The sequence below is a fragment of the Sciurus vulgaris genome (genome assembly GCF_902686455.1).
Source record: "Sciurus vulgaris genome assembly, chromosome: 10".
Taxonomy (NCBI): Eukaryota; Metazoa; Chordata; class Mammalia; order Rodentia; family Sciuridae; genus Sciurus; species Sciurus vulgaris.
Genome location: NC_136470.1, coordinates 63183150 through 63203366, shown reverse-complemented (window position 1 = coordinate 63203366; position 20217 = coordinate 63183150). Strand labels below are relative to the sequence as shown.

Below are 20217 nucleotides of genomic sequence, written 5' to 3'. Positions count from 1 at the left end.
TTTAAAGGCCTGATAAAATTCAGTTGAAAATCCATCTGGTCTTGGACATTTTTTTTGTTGTTGTTGTTGTTGGAAGACTTTTTATTACTGCTTTTATCTCATGGCTAGTTATTGGTCTGTTTAGTTTTCCTATATCCTCTTGATTTAATGCTGGAAGGTCATATTTGTCTAGAAAAGTATTAATTTTTCTAGGTTTTCCAATTTATTGGAATATAGATTTTCAAAATGGTCCCTAGTGATTCTGTGGATTTCTGTGATGTTTGTGATGATTTCTACTTTTAAAAATCTCTAATTTTATTAGTTTGGGTCTTCTATCTTTTAATTTTTGTTAGTTTGGCTAGGGGTTTATCAACTTTGGTTAACTTTTCAAAGAATCAACTCTTTATTTCATTGATCCTTGGTATTGTTTTTTTTTTTAATTCCCTATTTCATTGATTTTGACTCTGATCTTAATTATTTCCCATTTTCTACTAATTTTGGAATTGATTTATTCTTGTTTCTCAAGGACCTTAAGATGCAACATTATTTATTTATTTAGGATTTTTCTGATTTTGTCATGTAGACACTCAAAACTATAATCTTTTCTTTGTCTTCATAATGTCCCAGCAGGTCTGGTATGTTTGTCTATTTTCATTTGATTCTAAGAATTTTTAAATTTCTTCCTGGATTTACTCTATCACCATTTGTCATTCAAAAGTGTATTGTTCAATCTCCATGTGTTTATAAACTTTCTGTAGGGTTTTTGTTTTTGGTGTTGCATTCTAATTTCATTCCATTATGATCAGATAAGATGCAAGAAATTACATACATATATGTATTTCATTTGCTGAGTTGCTTTGTGACCTAAAATATGGTCTGTTTTAGAGAAGTTTCTATGAGCAGTTGATAAAAAAGTGACTTTGGTTGTTGCTGGAGGAAATATTTTACACATGTCTGGTAAATCCATTTGATTTATAATACTTCTTTAGGTTTGAAAATTCTTTGCTGAGTTTATGTCTGGATGACCTACCTATTGGTGAGAGAGGTATCTTATGTAATTTGGTAAATCAACATTTGGGACACAAATATTTACAGTGGTTAAATCTTCTTGGATTGTTTGCTTTACTAGCATAAAGTGTCTTTCTTTGTCTCTTCTGATTTATTTTAGCTTGAAGTCTACTTTGTTGAATATGAGAGTAACTACCCTTGTTTTTGGGGAGAGTGTTCTAGTTGCCTGATATATTCATTTCCAGCCTTTTACTTCAGTCTGTGATTGTCTTTGCTTGTAAGGAAAGTCTCTTGCAAACAACATATAATCGAGTCATGTTTTGTAATCCACTCTGCCAGTCTATGTATTTTAATTGGAGAATAGAGATCACTTATATTCCATGTTATTTTAGGGAGATGTGTATTAATTCCTGCCATTTTGATTTATTTCTAATGCTTAATTTGTTCCTGTTTTTCATTTGCTTAGCTGATATTCAAAGGAGATTTGTCCACTTGTAAATTCTGGGATTTGCTTTTGATTTCTTCTCTGTGTAGTATTTCTTAAGTATTTTCTGTAGTGCCAGCTTAGTAGTCATAAATTCTTTTAGTTTCTGCTTAACTTGGAAGATTTTTATTTCTCTTTGATTTTGAAGGATAACTTTGTTCAAGACAGCAATCTTGGTTGACATTTATTTTGGGGGCAGGGGATTGGAACACATCATTTCAAGTTCTCTTGGGTTTTAAATTATATGCTGAAAAATCAGAAGTATTTCTGATTAACTTGCCTCTAAATGTGATCTGTCATTTTTCTCTTGAGGTTTTATAATTCTATCCTTGTTCTGTATGTTAAGCATTTTAGTTATAGTAAGTCATGAAAAGTTTTTTGATCTTGTCAAAAATGATACATTTGGGGTTCTAAATGCCTTCTGTATCTGAATGTCCTTCTCATTATCCAGGTTTTTAAATTTTCCTGTTATTATTTCCCTGAAGATGTTATCCATGACATTGGCCTGCATCTCACAACACTTTTTGATTCCAATAATTCTTAAATTTGATCTCTTAATGTAGTTCCAGAGTTCTTGTAGATTCTGGAAATGGGTACTTATTTTCTTTTCTATATACTCTCTGAATATTCAAGGCTAGGCATTTTGTCTTCCATCTGTGAGATTCTGTCTTCAGTATGGTCTACACTATTTTTTTTTTGAAATGAGTGTCTTTATTGCTTGTACCGTACAAATACAAAGGACAGGACAGGCCAGTGGGGATGGGAGAGCTGTCAGATATACATCATACACACACAGAAAGGAAAGACCCCCACCATCCCCACCCCACCCCACAATGCCTTTTTATGACCCGCCCAGTAAGGGAGGTGGGATGGGGAGGTCAAAATCACAAAAAATAAATTCCAAACACCCAGAGATGTTGGGGGCAGAGGGGGAGCGTGGACGTGGGCAGGGAAGCAAGTGGATCCCAGGAACCCGCTCCCCCCAGGATGAAGCGCTGGACCACATGGGGCCCGAGCGCACACACGCCACACACACTTGAGGGCCAGACACACTGCGTGCGCATGTGCACAAACACCCCCCCCACACACACACACATACACACAGTAACGCATACCTGCATCCCAGAGCTCAGGGACGCCCGGGGGCAGTCCAAAGCACACACAGGTGTGCTTACAGCACTGACACGTCCTCTTGACCACGTTCACCTTAAGGCTGCAGAATATGGGGCCCTGGAGATGGGAAGGGGTGAGGTAGCCTCCCTGCTTAGAGGTCCCCAACCCCAGTATGTACCAGAGACGCCTCCCCTGCTCCTTCCCGCCCCAAGTCCACAGGGCCCAATACTGTCTCAGTGAGATGTGTAACAGCCGAGGCTGGCGCCCCTCTGCCCCCTCTGTAGAAAGGAGGGGGTGATCCTGGCCCCCGTCCTCCAAAGGGGCTGGGGCCAGACCCAGGGTCCAGTGGGAGGTAAGGCCAGCTGGAAGGAAGCCCTGGTAAGGCACGGGGTTTGGGGGCAGGCAGGCTGGCCCCCGATTGTTCTTTCTGTCTCACCCACAGAGTCAGCAGAACACCTTGGGGAGGGAAGGGAGAGGAAGGGCCAGAAGGCAGTGACGCTCTCCTGGTTCCCCATGATGGAGGGCTCTGGCTCCACTCACAAGGAGCCCCGGCCCCGATCCCACCTGTCCCTGGACATATTGCTTTTCTGACCCCAAAGGGGTGGTGGAAGGTGGACCTCCTCTCGCCAGACCCCTGGGGCCTAGACGACAGGCTTGGAGGGGCCCAGGGTGCTGTCCGCTAGGCGGCCGTCCCACCAGAGGCAGCGTCATCCAGAAGCAGCAGGGAGCCAGGCTGCCTGCGTAGTGCCCTGGCCAGAAGTTCAGGCAGGACCCGGGGATCCAGGCTTCACCCTCACTGGGGCCTGCATTGATTAAAACCCTGAATCTCTCTGTCCTCCCAACAGCCCACACTGCAGTGGGAGGTGGACAGTCCCCCCACACAAAAGGGAGGTTGGAAGCCAAGGCTGCAGGGATCACTGAGGTGAATTGGGGGCAGGACTGAAGGAGGAACTGGAAATGGGGCTGAGGGAGTGGGGGATGGGGGCACAAACCAAAAAGGTAAAAGTTTGTTTTAAAAAGCCACTCAGGTGGTGGATGGTGGCCATGCAAGGATCCCGTGGTGGCAATAGGCTGCTCACTCCCGGATGCTGGCTGAGTAGGAGAACTGGGGGAAGTGCGTCCGCTGGTCCAGCTCCAGAGAGCCCAGGCTGTCATAGCGGTCCGGGGGTGTGATTGTGATGGACTGGGCGGTGAACTCATCATCGAAGTACCTTGTGTCAACCTCAGAAGTGACCTGAGGCTTGAGGGGTGGCAGGAGCTTCTTTTGTACCACGTCCTGCCAGTTGATGCTGAGGAAGAACCTGTGCTCCATCACCTCCTTGGCATCGCTGGGCCCCCCACCGAGCCTGGGCAGAGACGGCCATCAGTGGCCATCAGCGCCCATCTCCCAGAGCAGCCAGGTCTGGGAGATGGGCTTCAGTGCAGGCAGACCTGAGCCTGCAGCAAGGCCACGCACAGCCCTTCTCGATTCTGTCCCAGCCACACAGAGGAGGACACCAAGGCTCAGGGAGGGGTGCTCATGGCAACCTGGACCAGGTGGTCTCACAGCCTGCCTCACTAAGTCCAGCAAGGGAGGTGACGGGAAGGCTTGTCAGAGCCAACCCACATCCTGGCTTGGCCACAGACAACGCGATGGTCCTAGGCTGGGCACAAGACTGCCCAGTCCTCGGAATTCCCACATATCACATAAGGGCAGAGAGGACCAAGCATGGGGCTGGCCATGGGGAAGCCCTCTGAGTGCTAGCTGTGGGCCACCATAGGCTGCACAGGGGACAACACACACTGCGGGCCCACAGCAAAGGGCACGGGCTGGGTGGACAGATGCCAGCCCTCACCTCTGCTCAGGGTCCTTTTTCAGCAGCATAGCCAGCAGGGATTTGGCCTCGGGACCAAGCGTGCGTGGGAAGCGGATCTCCTCCATGACGATGAGCTCAAAGAGGCGCTCGTGGTCCTGGTTGTAGAAGGGTAGGCGGCCGCACATCATCTCGTACATGACCACGCCCAGCCCCCACCAGTCCACAGCCCGGCCGTAGTCATTGTCCTCCAGCACCTGAGGAGGGAGGGGCAATAAGCAGCCAAGCCACAGTCCAGGGGCCGGGCAGGGGACAGGGGACGGAGGAGTCAGTTCTGCCCTCAGTGTCTGAGCCAGGAGGGCGCACGGGTCCTGGGGCCCTCCACCCTGGGCCTACATGTTCCTGGGCCCCCCAGCTCTAGACACCTCAGGCGCCAGGTACTCCGGGGTCCCACAGAAGGTTTTCATGGTGGCCCCGTCACTGATGCCCTCTTTGCAAAGGCCAAAGTCGGTGATCTTGATGTGGCCATCTTTATCCAGCATGAGGTTTTCCAGCTTGATGTCACGGTATACCACGTCCCTTGAGTGCAAGTACTCCAGAGCTGAGACAATCTCCGCACCATAAAACCGTGCCCGATCCTCTGTGAAGACTCGCTCCCGAGACAAGTGGAAGAACAGCTCGCCCCTGTTGGCGTACTCCATCACAAAGCACAGGCGGTCGTGGGTCTGGAAGGCGTACTTCAGCGCAGTGAGGAAGGGGTGCCTGGTGTTCTGGAGGACCCGGCTCTCGGTGACCGTGTGGGCGACTTCATCCTTGGCAATGATGACCTCCTTCCGCAGGATCTTCATGGCGTAGTAGCGGCCAGTGGCCTTCTCCCGCACAAGGATGACTTTGCCAAAAGTGCCCTTGCTGAGGAGTTTGAGATAGTCGAAGTCATTCATGGTCACTTTGGCCCGTGCCTTGCTGACTGCCACTTCCATCTCCTCGGCTGTGGAAGAGTCACTGGGGGAACCACACTTGCAGTCCATGGGGTCCTCGCCTGGGCCCCGCTGCTTGAGGCTGTTGGCGACCATTTGGATGGCCCGCATCCACTCCTCCCTCCCATCTGGAGAGTCTACATGGAAGGTCCTCTCAATGACAGTGGTCCACTGTAGGCAGCGAATGACAAAGGTGTTGGGCCTTGGTCTCTTGGTCTTCATCAGCTGACATTCTGCTGCAGAGAAGTTGTTTAAGGGTGGTAAAGTCTGATCAGGGGCCTCAGGCCTCTCCTTATACCCAATGAAGGAGCCATCACTCTTCAGAAGGAAGTACAGGGGCCTCCACGTCTTGATGTATTCACCACGTTTGTGCAGCCAGCCTTCTTTGATGACAGACACCTCATTCATAGTGGCAGCGTGACACTGTCACCTAGCTTGGGACAGCCCAGGGCAGCAGGACATGCAGGAGGCGCTGTGGGTAGTTTACTCTCCAAGAACTGGAGCAGGACTCGGAGGCCACTACTCACACCTCAAGTCGACTCCAGTCGACTCTACCACCTCCAGGCTTCACAGATTGCTTCTCTGAACCTTAGCTTCCTCATCTGTCACCGGCGGCCGCCCAGCCTCTCCGGGGGGCTCTACCCACGCCCATCGCCACGCTGAGCTAGCTCCAGCTCCTTGTGTCTTCTGGCTGCGGCAGCGGCGGCGGCGACGCCTTCTCCGAGCCAGGCCCACCGGCTCGCGCTGCGCCGCCTCCCCGCCCCCTCCCCCCAGCCCCCCGCTTGCCCTGGTCTACACTATTAAAGAGAGAAATTCAATTGAAAATTTCATTTGATTTATCATGTCTCATTCCCAAGGTTTTTGTTTGAGTTTTTCAATATATCTATGTCCATTGAGTTTCTCCTTCATATCCTGTACTGACTTCCTTAATTCATTTCATTGTTTTTCTGTGTTCTCTTGGAATTCAAGATCATTTTTATAATCATTCTTTTTGATTCTTTATCTGATCTTTCAGTTACTGCAATATCTTTGGAGCCAGTTGCTGGTGAATTAAGAACATTAGGAGTTGTCATGTTACTTTGTTTTTCATGTGTTTTGTGTTCCTGTGTTGGGTTTTATGCATTTCTGGGGATGGATTTCTCTTCCACTCTTATGTGTGATTGTTATGTTTAGATGTGGTAACCACCAAAACTCAAGTGTGAGATAATGAGATAGGTTTGGAGGAGAAATTATTGGGTTGTAGCCTTAACCTAATCAACAAATTAATCCTTGATGGGATTAACTGAGTGGTAACTGGAGGAAGGTGGGGTGTGGCTGGAGGAAGTGATTCACTGGGGGCATGGATATGAGGCATATTTGTATCTGGCATGTGGAGTCTCTCTCTTTCTCTGCTTCCTGATCACCCTGTAAGCTGCTTCTCTCTGTCATACTCTCCTGCCATGGTGTTCCCATCTCACCTGGAGCCCTGAGGAATGGAGCCAGCTATCTATGGACTAAGACTTCTGAAATTGTGAATCCTCAAATAAACTCTTCCTCCTCTATGGTTGTGCTGGTCAGGTCATTTAGTCACAGCAGCAAAAAAGCTGACTAAAGCAGTGGGCCATTTTAGGGCACAACCTTGTCGTGCCAAAGTGTTCTGGGATGTCAGGATTTTGTGAAATTTTTAACGTATTTCCAAATGGGTTTTGTAGTATAGTTTCTATGCTAGTTCTTTGGTTACAATAAGTGTATTTTGTTAAAAGTGTGTATTTTGTGAGGGTTGAGAATTCCACTTTCCCTGTAGCCTCTAAAAAGAATGGCATTATTCTTGTAGATCTGGCAATTGCGTTGTACATAGCAGGGTTATGTGGAGTACACCGTCTATGACTGTTTTTCCCTTAAGAACTCTGTATTGAGATCCCTCATAGGTGTGATGTCCATAGTCTTTGTGTTAATTCTCTGTTTTTGCTACAGTAGGAGAGGATGTCCATGAATGGGTCCTGAGGGTCCCCCTGTTGTTCCTTCTTGGGGTCTGTTTATTACTTTGAGGTTTTTGTCTTTTCCATTTTTTGTTTTAAAGTATCATTGAAACCAGGCATAATGGTGCACATCTGTAATCCCAACAACTCAGGAGGCTGAGGTGAAAGGATCTCATGTTCAAAGCCACCCTCAGCAACTTAGCAGGGCCTTAAACAACTTAGTGAGACCCTGTCTCTAGAACAACAACAACAAACAAACAAACAAACAAACAAAGGGCTGGGAATGTGACTCAGTGTTTTAGCACCCTTGGGTTCAATCCCTGCTACCAAAGGGGGGAAAAAATCATTGAAGTTTCAGCATGTTTAGTTTATGTGTGGAGCAAGCACGGTGCACTCTTTGTTAGCTGGTTTTTAGCTCAGTAGCAAAGATTCTACCCTGTGAATTTCTGGCGTCCCAGTAGTTTTCTAGCACTTCCCACAAAAGGATAAAACAAATAATAGCAACAATAGAAGCAAAAAATATACAACATTAAAATAAATATCTGTTGCCCACTATGACTTATACAACACTAATTACCATAGAAACAGAAATAGTGGGATCAGCACCTGCCAAAAGCAAGAACAATAATTAGCTGTGAACTAGATCTGGTGTTAGAGTAAACTTCAGGTGTCAAATACGCCATCCACAGTAAATTCAGCAACATGAATGGTGGAGGCAGAAATTATATAAACCAAATAATTCTAAAAGATAAAAAATACAGTTCATTAAGAGAAAATAAAGTTTGATAGGAAGGTAAGGAAAAGTTGAGCAATTTCAGAATTTGAACAGCGATAAAGCAGAAGAGATGTGGCAAGCAAGGGTTAATAAAAAGAGAAAAATAAATAAAAGAAAAAGTAAGTAAAGAGAGACAGAAAGAGGAGAATTTGGCTATTAGAGGAAGAAGAAACAATAGAAACACAAATAAAAACAAAATGAACAAAAAACTTATCCTTCAAAAGAAAAGACAAAGAAAAATAGCAATCATTAAAAAATGCTAAAAGTGGGAAAAAATAAATATGTAAATGTACATATATCCACAAACCATTCAGCACAGCATAAATGCACACATACACACGTCTGCCACCACCACCAACATGGAAAAAAGACTCAATGAAAATGAAGAAATTGTTGTCACTGAGTTGGTCAAAACTGTCAAGGAGGCTGGATGATCATTGCCTATTCCTGACTTTCCTTTCCATTTCTTCCTGGGTTGTGTACCCCTTAGAGCAAAAGCGGAGCTTTTTCAAATCCTTTCTCTTTTTATGTTGTTCACTGAGGTGCCAGCTGCCATGGCCTAAACTGGCTGGTTGAAATAGCTTTCAGCTTCCCTTCTCATCAGTTAAGGTAGGACAGGATGAGAAGTACTGTTGATTGGAATTTTGTCTGAACAAACTGGACTGATACACTTTGAGGGTGGGACTGCTTCAGAGGTCTAAGTGGGGAGTTCTGATGGCATGGGTTTTACTAGAATCAGGCTTTTGGAACTTCCTTAGGTAGTATCTGCTCTAGAAAGATTAGGTCAATGCACCCCTAATGCCAGGCAGATGCCAATCTCCCCAGGGTGTTTGGATCTCAAGAGTCCACCAAGAATTCTTCTTGAAGGTCAGGGAAGCCAAGTGTCCAAAGGTCTCTCACATTCTGCTGCCCACCAAAGTGGCCTTCGCAAATTCATCTCTAGGTGTATTCATGCCTGCCTGTTCAGTCTTTTGACTCTCTTCACCTGGTCATGTGAGCCACCAGATTCAAAGGGAAAGCGAGTTGCACCCCTCCGTATCTCTGAATTGAGCCCTCCTGGGTACAATATTCTGTTTGCGCCTGTTTATGTTATGTTCTTCTAGGTACACCCTAAACCTCAAGGCTGGTGCTTGCCAGGACAGTGTGGCAATATTTGCTATGATCTCCTGAGTTCTCACAGCAGCAAGTTGCAGCGCGGGCTCTTCATGATGGCTCGCCATCTCAGCTCTCCTTTTGCCAGTTGAGAAACAGTAATTTTCGAAGACCAGTTTGATATGCAGGCTTGAGATCAGCTAAGTTCAAACTGTTTTCCATTCTGTAGGTTTTTCCATGCCAAATTTGTCCATCGTGTTTCTCTCTTTGTGTTAACCCTCCTCTCTGTGGTGAACTGGTAATGGTGCTGCAACTGGCCTGGCTCCAATGTATTCTTCCTCGTTCTGTGCACAATGCACCTGAATTTCTGTGTTTCCATGAGACCCTCACTGTATGATATTGAATTTCAGTGAATTCCCTCTTTCACCCAACTTTCTGGGAAGAAGTACACCTGCTGCCTGAACCTCAAGTAGTAGAGCAAGTGGAAATTCAGACTTCCTCTAATACATTATCTAGCTCCAATTTCAAGGCCTTGACAAGAGGCTGGTTAGTTTCCCTCCTCGAGTACCTGATTGATATACGTCCATGCCTCAACCACTTCTCTTGTGTGGACTTTCACATTCCAGGTCATTGAGCAGCCACCCTATTGTTCCAGAAACAGCTGTCAGAAAACTAGCAACAGCCCCATATGCAGCTACACCAGATCTCATGAGATAAATCAAATTATTCACTGTACAAGAAGCCATGAAGACCTAGTCCCCTCTCCGTAGCTTGCCATATATTAGTTGTCCTCTGTAGCTCCAGCTTGTGGTAACCCTGCTTTCAGGTGGAACCCCTGTGTAGACCTTCATGGCAGACTTCTCTTATTTGTAGCTATAAGTAACGAAAGTTCTGCCCTTCATTTATCCAACTGTCTTTGTGTTATGACTTTTTGTCGAATTAGTCTTTGAATTCTATAAAGCACAAAGGAAGAATCAATTCCTTGTCTCTCTTCTAGTCTCAGGTGTTACGCTGATAGTCTTTGGCACTTTTGTTACCTTATAGACAAAGTATCACCCTGATCTCTGCCTTCACCTCACATGTTCTTTCCCTGTGTGCATGGTTATGCCTAATTTTCTTCTCTTTATAAGGATATCGGTCATCTTCAACTTGGTCCAGGCTGACTCCAATAGATTTCATCTTAACAAATTGTATTTGCAATGATGCCATTTCCAAATAAGATTGTATTCTGAGGTACTTGGGTTAGAACTTCAATATAAGAACAGTCAATTTGACTCATGACAGGAAGTATTTATTAAAACCACACATACAGCTTTCCTGTGACCCATCATTTTTTTTTATTGTGCTTTGCTTTATTTTTCTATTTGTTATTTTTAGATATACAAGACAGTAGAGTGTATTTTGACTATTACACATACATGGATCACAACCTATTCCAATTAGGATTCCATTCTTGTGGTTATACATAATGTGGAGTTAAACTGGTAGTGTATTCATTTATAAGCAAAGGAAAATGAGATTATTCATTCTATCATCGTTCTTATTCCCATTCCCTGTCCCTTTTCTTCATTTCCCTTTGTCAAATCAATGAAATTCTGTTATTCTCCTCCCAACCCTCCCTACTGTGGGTTAGCATCCACATAACAGAGAGAACATTTGACCTCTGTTTTTTGGGACTGGCTTTTTAAATTAAGCATTATAGTCTCCAAATCCATCCATTTACTGGTAAGTGCTATAATTTCATTATTCTTTGTGGCTGAGTAATATTCCATTGTGTGTATATAACACATTTTCTGTATCCATTCATCTATTGAAGGGCACCTAAGTTGGCTCCATAGCTTGGTTATTGTGAATTGAACTGCTATAAACATTGACGTGGCTGTGTTACTGTAGAATACTGATTTTAAGTTTTTTGGGTATAAACTGAGGAGTGGGATAACTGGATCCATTCTGTTTTCTAAGGAATCCCCATACTGCTTTCAGAGTGGTTGCACCAACTCACAGGCACACCAAATGAGTGAACATTTTTCCCCGCATTCTCACCAACATTTATTGCTACTTATATTTTTAATTATTGCCATTCTGACTGGAGCAAAATGGGTTCTCAGTGTAGTTTTAATTTGCATTTCTCTAATTGCTAGAGATGTTGAATATTTTTTCATAATTTTTTTCACTTTTTTCTTTTTTTCTTTCATTTGTTCTTTTTAGATACGGGATGACAGAATGTATTTATTTGTTTATTTAAATTATTTTTTATGTTTACATAATATTTTTTAACCATTTGTATTTCCTCTTCTGTGAAGTGCCTGTTCAGTTCCTTTGACCATTTATTGATTTTTTTTTTTTCAGGGTCTTTTTTTTTTTTTTTTGGGGGGGGGGGCATTAAGTTTTTTGAGTTCTTTATATGTCCTGGAGATTAATGTTCTATCTGAGGTGCAGGTGATAAAGATTTTTCCCCCATTCTGTAGGCTCTCTCTTCACATTCTTGATTGTTTCCTTTGCTGCAAAGGTTTACAGTTTGATAGCACCCCATGTATTGAGTGTTGATTTTACTTCTTGTGCTTTAGGAGTCTTATTGAGGAAGTCCATTCCTGAACCGACATGATGGAGAATTGGGTCTACTTTTTCTTCTAGAAAATGCAGAATCTCTGGTCTAATGCCTCGGTCCTTGACCCACTGTGAGTTGAGTTTTGTGCAGGACGTGAAATAGGGGTTCAATTTCAATCTATTACATATGGATTTCCAGTTTTCCTAGCACCCTTTGTTAAATAGGCCATCTTTTCTCCAATGTATGTTTATGGCACCTCTCTCTAGGATGAGATAGATGTATTTATGTATGTCTCTGTGTCTTCTATTCTGTCCCACTGGTCTACATGTCTGTATTCCTGCCAATACTATGCCATTTTCTATTACTATAGCTCTTAAAGTCTGGTATTGCAATCCTCCTGCATCACTTTGCTCACTATGGATTGTTTTGACTATTCTGGACCTCTTTTTTTCCCAAATGAATTTAATGACTACCTTTTTTATTTCTGTAAAGAATGTTATTGGGATTTTAATAGAAATTTAACACTTTTGGTAGTTTGGCCATTTTGACAATATTAATTCTGTCAATCCAAGAGCATAAGATATCTTTCCATTTTTCTAAGGTCTTCTTCAATTACTTTCTTTAATGTTCTGTAGTTTTCATGGTAGAGCTCTTTCACCTCTTTTGTTAGATTGAGTCCCAAATATTTCTTTTCTTTTCTTTTTTCTTTTTTTCTTTTCTTTCTTTTTTTTTTTTTTTTTTTTGAGACTGTTGTGAACAGGATAATTTTCCTGATTTCTCTTTCAGTTGATTTGTCATCGGTGTAAAGGAGTGCAAGTGATTTATAGGTGTTAATTTTATATCTTGCTACCTTGCTGAATTCATTTATGAGTTCAAGAAGCTTTATGGTGGAGTTTTTGTGTCTTCTAAATATAGATTCATGTCATTGGCAAATAGAGATAATTTGAGTTCTTTTTTTCCTATTTGTATCCTTTTAATTTCTTTCTTTTGTCTAATTCCTCTGGCTAGGGTTTCAAGGATTATGTTGAATAGGAGTGGTGAAAGAGTGCATCCCTGTCTTGCTCCAGTTTTTAAAGGGAATGCTTTCAACTTTTCTCCATTTAGAATGATGTTGACCTTGGGTTTAGCATATACAGCTTTTGCAAAGTTGAGGAGTATTCCTATTATCTATAGTTTTTCTAATGTTTCAAGCATGAAGGGGTACTGTATTTTGTCAAATGCTTTTTTGCATATATTGAGATAATCATGTGATTCTTGTCTTTAAGTCTATTTTTGTGATGAATTATGTGTATTAATTTTCATATGTTGAGCCAACCTTGGAAAGAACCCCACTTGATCATGGTACACTATTTTTTAAATATGCTTTTGTATGCAATTTGCCAGTATTTTATTAAGAATTTTTGCATCTATGTACATCAGGGATGTTAGTCTGAAGTTTTCTTTCTTTGATGTGTCTTTGTCTGGTTTTGGTATCAGAGTGACACTAGCTTCATAGAATGAGTTTGGAAGGGTTCCCTCTTTTCTGTTTCATGGAATAATTTGAGAAGTACTGGTATAAGTTCTTCTCTGAAGATCTAGTGGAACTCAGCTGAGAATCCATCTGGTCTTGGGCTTTTCTTGGTTGGTAGGCTTTTGATGGCATCTTCAATTTCATTGCTTGAAATTGATTTGTTAAAATTGTCTCAATTCTCCTGATTCAATTTGAGTCATATGTCTCTAGAAATTTGTAGATGTCTTTATGATTTTCTATTTTATTGGAGTATAGATTTTCAAAGTAGTTTTTGATTATCGTCTGTATTTCAATAATGTTCATGGTGATATTTCCTTTTTCATCATGACTCTACTGTCATGTATATCTAAAAAGAACAAATAAGAAAATTAAAAAAAAAAGAATAGTAAGAAAGCATAAATGAAATTTTGAGTAATGAAAATGAGTGCTACCTTGGTTTTGAAAATGTTTATGTGGGTGTATATATATGTACAAATTCATCAAGGTTTACCCTATCTGTGCATTTTACCATATATAATTTATACTTTAAATAATGCTACTTTTAAAATGAAATTGACCAATCATACTATGTGCATATACAAATATAAAGAATCTCACTCTTTTTATAATTATAATGCATCACTAAAAATAAAATAAATTGCTATGTAATTTATTTTTAATAAATAAATTAATAATTAGTTTTTAAAAATTAGTGTCTTATGGATGTACATGATGGTGAGATTCACTGTGGTATATTCACAAATGTACATAGGAATGTTAGGTCAGATTCATTTCACTGACTTTCCCTATCTCATAAACTGCTATGTAATTTATTTTGTTACTTTATTGCTATGGGAGAATGAATGATTCTTGGCTTTTTTCCTTTTTCATTCAGCAAAACTCACTGTATTTCCTTCCCATGACTAATCAGCTAAAATCATACAGAAAGGAAATGAAGATAAAGATAAGCAAAATAATAAGGAGAAATGACATAATCCTGCTGAACTGAGAGTAAACAGAAGTGAACAGGAGGGAGAGTTTCTTTCAATGAGCCCAGTGATTGATTGACAGTGGATTTGTGTTTAAGTAGAACACCACTCCAAATGCACACTTTGGGGAGTACTTTGGCTTTGAGATTACTGACCTCCATCATTATCATGATACCTGGTAAGTGTGACATTCTTACATTTTTGAAAGAAAAATAAAACTATCTTTAAATAGTGATGAGGATTCTTAATTCCCTCATAAGATGCTGTTTGAATTGTTTTGTAGCAGTGATAAACTTGTGCACTATCTAGCACACTTCTGATATATCTTATTCCAGTGATGCACTAACTGTGGTCACCAGGAAGTACAATAGGCCACTAAAACTTATTCCTCTGGTCTAATTAAAACTTTGTACGCTTGGACCAACACCTTCCCTTTTACTGTTCTCCCACAAACTTCCAGTCTCTGGTAACCAGTTTTTTACTCTTTGTTCCAATGAGGCCTACATTTTTAGATTCTACATAAAAGTGAGATCATATACTATTCATTTTCCTGTGTATGACTTATTTCATTTAGCATAATAAATTCACTTAGCACTTCCATCCCCGTTGTCATGAATGACAAAATTTCCTTCTTTTTAAAGTGTGCATAGTATTCTGTTGTGTGTGTGTGTGTGTGTGTGTGTGTGTGCGCCCCACTTTTTTAATCCATTCACCCAGTGACATTTAAGTACTTGTATAATTTGGCTATTGTGAATAATGCTGAAATGAACAGAATACTGCAGATATCTCTTAACATATGTATTTCAAATCATTTGGACATATAGCCAGAAGTAGATTGCTGGGTGATATGAAGGGAGAAGGGATGGGATAAGGAAAGAACAGTGAAATAAACTGACCTAATTTTCCTGTGTACGTGTATGAATATACCACTATAAATCTCACCATCTTGTATATCCATAAAACACTAAATAAAAACACTGTTTAAAACAGAATATATATTCCTTAGTTGTTGAAAGTAGTCTAGAGATGTCAGTTATACCCAGTTGATTGATGGGGTGGTTGAGTTCAGAAATGCCCATCCCAATCTTATGCCTGTTGGTTCTGTCCATTTTGATTTCTCCTTGAAGTTATATCAGTTTTAGCTCCACACATTTTGACACTCTGTTGTTAGATACATGTGTTAAGAATTGCTATGTCTTCTTGGAGAATTGATCAGACAATGCCTATTTTTCACTCTGATACCTTTCCTTGTTCAAAATTTTCTGTCCAAATTAATATAACTATTCACTGTTTCTCTTATTAGAATTATCATAATAATCTTGTTTCTCCCCTTTACTTTTAAACTATGTTGAGCCTTATATTTAAGTGAATTTCATGCAGATGTCATATATTTGGGTATTGCTTTTTTATCTATACTGAAAATTTTCTTTTAATTGGTGCATTTAGGTCATTGATATTCAGACTGATCACTGATGTATTTGGGTTAACATCTACTATAGTTTCTACTGTTTTCCTTCTGTTGCCCTCTTTCCTATTTTTGTTTTATACTGTCTGCCTTTTATTGTTTTAGTGAAGCATTTTTAATAATTCTATTTTCTCTCCTTTCTCAGTATACCTAATATGTTTCTATTTTTACATTTAGTAGTTGCCCTAGAGTTTACAATCTGCATTTACAACTAACCTGAATATACTTTCATAAGTATATTTCACCAATATTTTGCTCCATGGTTAATATGAGTACCACATAATAACAAAATAACTTGAATTTCCCACTCCTGCACCTGATACTCTTTTTTTTTTTTTTTTAACACACGCACAATAAAGCAAGTTTTCAGTAATCATGTTTGAAAGTGTTTAGGACTATCTTGATGGGAAAAAATTTGATATCACCCAAGTGTCTTAGGAACTATGAAATTAGAAAGTTGAAGTAGATAAGGACTCCCATCTTTGTCCCTCCTCTGATTTCACATCATCCCCCTTTTTCCTTTTAAATTAGAAAGAATAGGGAGAGAAGAGACGTAAATGAATTCTTCTCAATTATGATTCTAAAATTTGTGAGAAGAGGCTCTGCCTTGTCCATCTAGGTGAGGTTCTCACCATTGGACCATACAACTTTAATTAGGGAGTGGCATATACAGTTAGGTGCCCGCACCATACCAAACCCTCTAGCTAGAGAAGGAGTTGGGGTGGAAGAAGGGAGACAGCATTACCTTATATAAAAGCATTGACAAAATGAGGTGTCTCATAAATGAGAAATCACTGATTAATACCTTATGAAGAGTTCCGGCCGAGAGCGTGGTGAGAAACGGAGTGCGGCCTGCTCTCCGGGCCCTCCGGGGCCCTCCGGCCTTAGGCCAGCGGGTGAGCTGGGGGGCCCGGGGACAGGCCGCGGCCTCTTTCCTGCAGACTTCGGAGCTCCCGCTGCGACTGCCCACTGGCTGGCCCTGCCTGTGAAGGACCTGCGAGCCTCTTCCCCTGGCTGGATGACCCGATGGCGGCGGCGACCTGTCGGATCCCGGACCCCGGACCCCGCGGGCGGTCAGGTCTCCGGGCCCAGCCCTGTTCATCCCAGCCGGAGCCGCCGCAGAGCTCGTGGCGCCTTTGGGTGGCGGCGGGCGTGGCGGGGCGAGAAGAATGGCGGCCGCCCGGGGCTTCGAGGGCCCTCGGAGGAGAGTGGACGCCCGAAAGCTCGGCCACGCGTTGGACAGAGGAGCAGCGCAGACCAGGGCCGTCCGCGACCGCGCGGGGCGGCTCCTCGAGACCGCGCCTGGTCGGGACAGGCGAACAAAGGCCTTAACGGCCCCGGAAGGTGAGCGAAGCCCGGAGGACGACGACGCGTGGAACGGTGAGCGGCCTCGGCGGTTGGTGTGCGTTCTCCCCGAGAGAAGCGGTCGTGGGCGCGTGGCCGCCACCCTGGGGAGATGTCCTGGCCTGCGTAGAAGGCCTGTGTATATAATATGAAAAAGCTGCTCTCAACTTGCCCCATCCTGTTACAACGTGTGCTGCGTCTGGACATCTCCATGTGAAGAGGTTGCCGAGGTCTGATGGTTAGAAAGTAACGTCTTGCAAATGGCCTTTTGTTTTTAAAAATCGGAAATGTCTCCTGCAAGTGGCTTTGGAATGGATTCCTTAGCCCATCTCTGGAGCTGCGCGTGTCCACGCTTGTTAAGGGGGTTAGAGGACGTGGAGAAGACTGACCGTGAGGCGGAGGAGGTCCTGTGCAGACTGGTTTTATGTAAAAGACATTTTCCTCTTGTAACCATTGTTTTGTGTTGTGCATTTTATTCCTCATTACTGTGTAGATAGTTGAAAATGATGAGTACTTTTTTGGAAATACCTAGGCTTTCTAGATGGTTCTAAAGTGCCTGATATATGGTAAAAGTAGAAGTGGTAACATACAACACGTTTTGTACATTTCTTTTTGTTAAAATTCTTATGAAATTTTTTTGGGGGGGCAGTAGCCAAACCCCCTTTTGAGTCATACAGAGTTGTGTGCTGGTCCTTGGGTGTGCCTACGGTGAGCTAAGACTTGTATGTCTATGGGTTTTGTTTTACTTTGCTGTGTATATAGTGTATATAAAGGACAAATGAATCCTAATCTGCATCTAGTCTGTCTAGATGTTAAAGAGGTTGCCAGTGTATGACAAAAGTAGAATTAGTAAACAAATTTTGTATGTTTTGTGTTAAAATTCCTAGGAAGGATTGTCTTCTGAAAATTTTGAGCATTATAGCCCACTGGGTCAGTGACAGGCCAGAATGCTCATATTTTGAAGACATTTTAAAATTAGAACTATTGTTACATGTGTGCAGTTTATTCAAGACTGTCCTGTACATAGTGGACAAACTGAGTCCTTACTTGAAACATCTAGCCTGGCTAGATGTTTAGAAGTGCCCGATGTATGTTAAATGTAGAGATAGTAAAATATCACTTTGTAAATATCTTTTTGCTAAAATTCATATGAAATAGTCTTTTGGGGAAGGGAACTGTTAAACCATCTCTGTGAGCAGTATAGTACTGTCTGCACCTGTTCGGTGATGTGGAGGAGGTGGGAGGGAAGCAATTGCAAAAGGTAATATGTTAGTGTGTTCATACTTGGGACATTTTCAGACATCAATTTTCTTTGTTTCGTGCATTTCGTTTTGCTGTGTATATAGTGTATATAATGGGCAAATGAGTCCCAGTTTTGCAACATCTAGTCTCTAGATGTTAAAGAGGTTGCCAGTGTATGACCAAGTAGTTAGTAAAATTAGCACATTTTGTACACTTTGTGTTGAAATTCATAGGGAAGCTTGTCCTCTGTAAATGACTTTTGAATATGAATTTGTTCAGCCATCTCTAAGTGTTACATATGCCTGTAATTGTCCACTGGACTGAAAGATAGAGGGATGTGAGGATAGAAAGGTTCAAGGACAAAATGGTCATATTAGAAAATACCTCAGATTCTAACCATTGCTACGTGTGCAATTTTATTTACCAGTGCTGTGTGCATAGTGGACAGGTTATTATGTGGAATATCTAGTCCTTCTATTTATTTAGAAGTGCTTGATATATTTAAAAGTAGAAGTGGTAGAATTAAAACTTTGTAAATAGCTTTTAAAAAGTGATGGGAAATACTGTTTGGGATTGTTAAGCCACCTCTGAACAGAATACTGTCTGTACTTGTTCACTGGGTTGAGGGAGGTGGGAGGGAAGAAGTTGCAAGGGTGTTTTGGTAAGAGTGTGCTAGAAAACTTCAGCTTACCCATTGCCCTGTGATGTGCATTTCATTTAACTTTGCCGTGCTGTATATATGTATATATACTGGACAAAGGAGTCCTAATTTTATAATATCTAGTCTCTAGATATTAAAGAGGTTGCCAATGTATGACAAAAGTAGAGTTAGTAAACTAACACATTTTGTACACTTTGTGTTAAAATTCATAGAAAGGCAGTCTTCTGAAAAGGACTTTTGGAAGTGAAATTGTAACATATCATGTGACACTCATGTGGCACATGTGACACAGGAGAAAGAAGTGGAAGAAATGAAGGATACTAGGCCAGAGTGATCCTACTTAGAAGACACTTTCAGATATAACCATTGTTACATGTGTGTAGTTTATTTAACACTACTATGTACATAGTGGACAAACTTAAGTCCTTATTTGAAACATCTAGTCTTTCTAGATGTTTAGAAGTGCACAAAGTATGTTAAAAGTAGAGGTAGTGAATAAAACATTTTGTAGGTATCTTTTTGTTAAAATCCATAATGAAATAAACTGTCTTTTAGAAATGGAATGATCAAAACAGTTCTCTGAGCAGTACACATTGTATTTGTGCTGTTCAGGGAAGAAGAAGGAAAAGAAAATGCAAAGGGCTTTATACCAACGTATTTTTTGTAAAGCAAGATTGACCATTGTCTCTTCTATCTGAGTTTTGTTTTACTATGTAAATAGTGTATATAAAGGACACAAGTCCTAATTTACATCTAGTCTATCTAGATGTTAAAGAGGTTGCCAGTGTATGACAAGTAGAGTTAGTAAACTAACACATTGAGTACACTTCATGTTAAATTCGTAGGAAAGTCTGTTCTTAAAACCACTTAGGAAGTGAAATTGTTAGTCATCTCTCAGCATTACAGATGCATATATCTGACCCCTGTGTTGATAAGAGACTAGAAGGGGAAGGGTTCTAGGCCAGAATGTTCTTGTTTGGAAGACACTTTCAAATTCTAGCCTTTAAAAAGAGGAGTTTTGCTTCAGAGTGTAGCCTTTGTTCAGTAAGTTGCAGTTTATTCAGTGCTACTGTATGTATAGTTTAAAACTTAGGTCCTTGTTGGAAACATCTAGTGTTTCTAGATGTTTAAAGGTGCACAACACATGGTGAAAGTTGAGGACTAAAGTAATGCCTTTTAAGTATTTTTTGTTACTATATAGGAATGGTTGCCATGTAGGAGAATGGAATTGTTGAATTTGATGTCTTGGAGAATACGTGGAAGATTCACTGGGTGGTGGGTGGGGGAATGAGAAAGTATG

The 20217-nt window shown here is 41.6% G+C and overlaps 2 protein-coding genes across 2 annotated transcripts in view; one reads left to right on the top strand and one right to left on the bottom strand.

The window, feature by feature from the left end:
• The window catches only part of CD200R1 (CD200 receptor 1), a 112937-nt gene that overhangs the window by 75719 nt on the left and 17001 nt on the right, over window positions 1-20217 (top strand). The window lies entirely within an intron of this gene.
• LOC306638221 (RAC-beta serine/threonine-protein kinase-like) lies at window positions 2166-6081 on the bottom strand. The gene is made up of 3 exons (XM_079101453.1): window positions 4803-6081; window positions 4420-4634; window positions 2166-3930 (listed from the first exon to the last, which is right to left on the bottom strand). Exons 1-3 carry the CDS (start codon window positions 5760-5762, stop codon window positions 3660-3662), a joined length of 1446 nt encoding a protein of 481 aa, XP_078957579.1. The 5' UTR covers window positions 5763-6081; the 3' UTR covers window positions 2166-3659.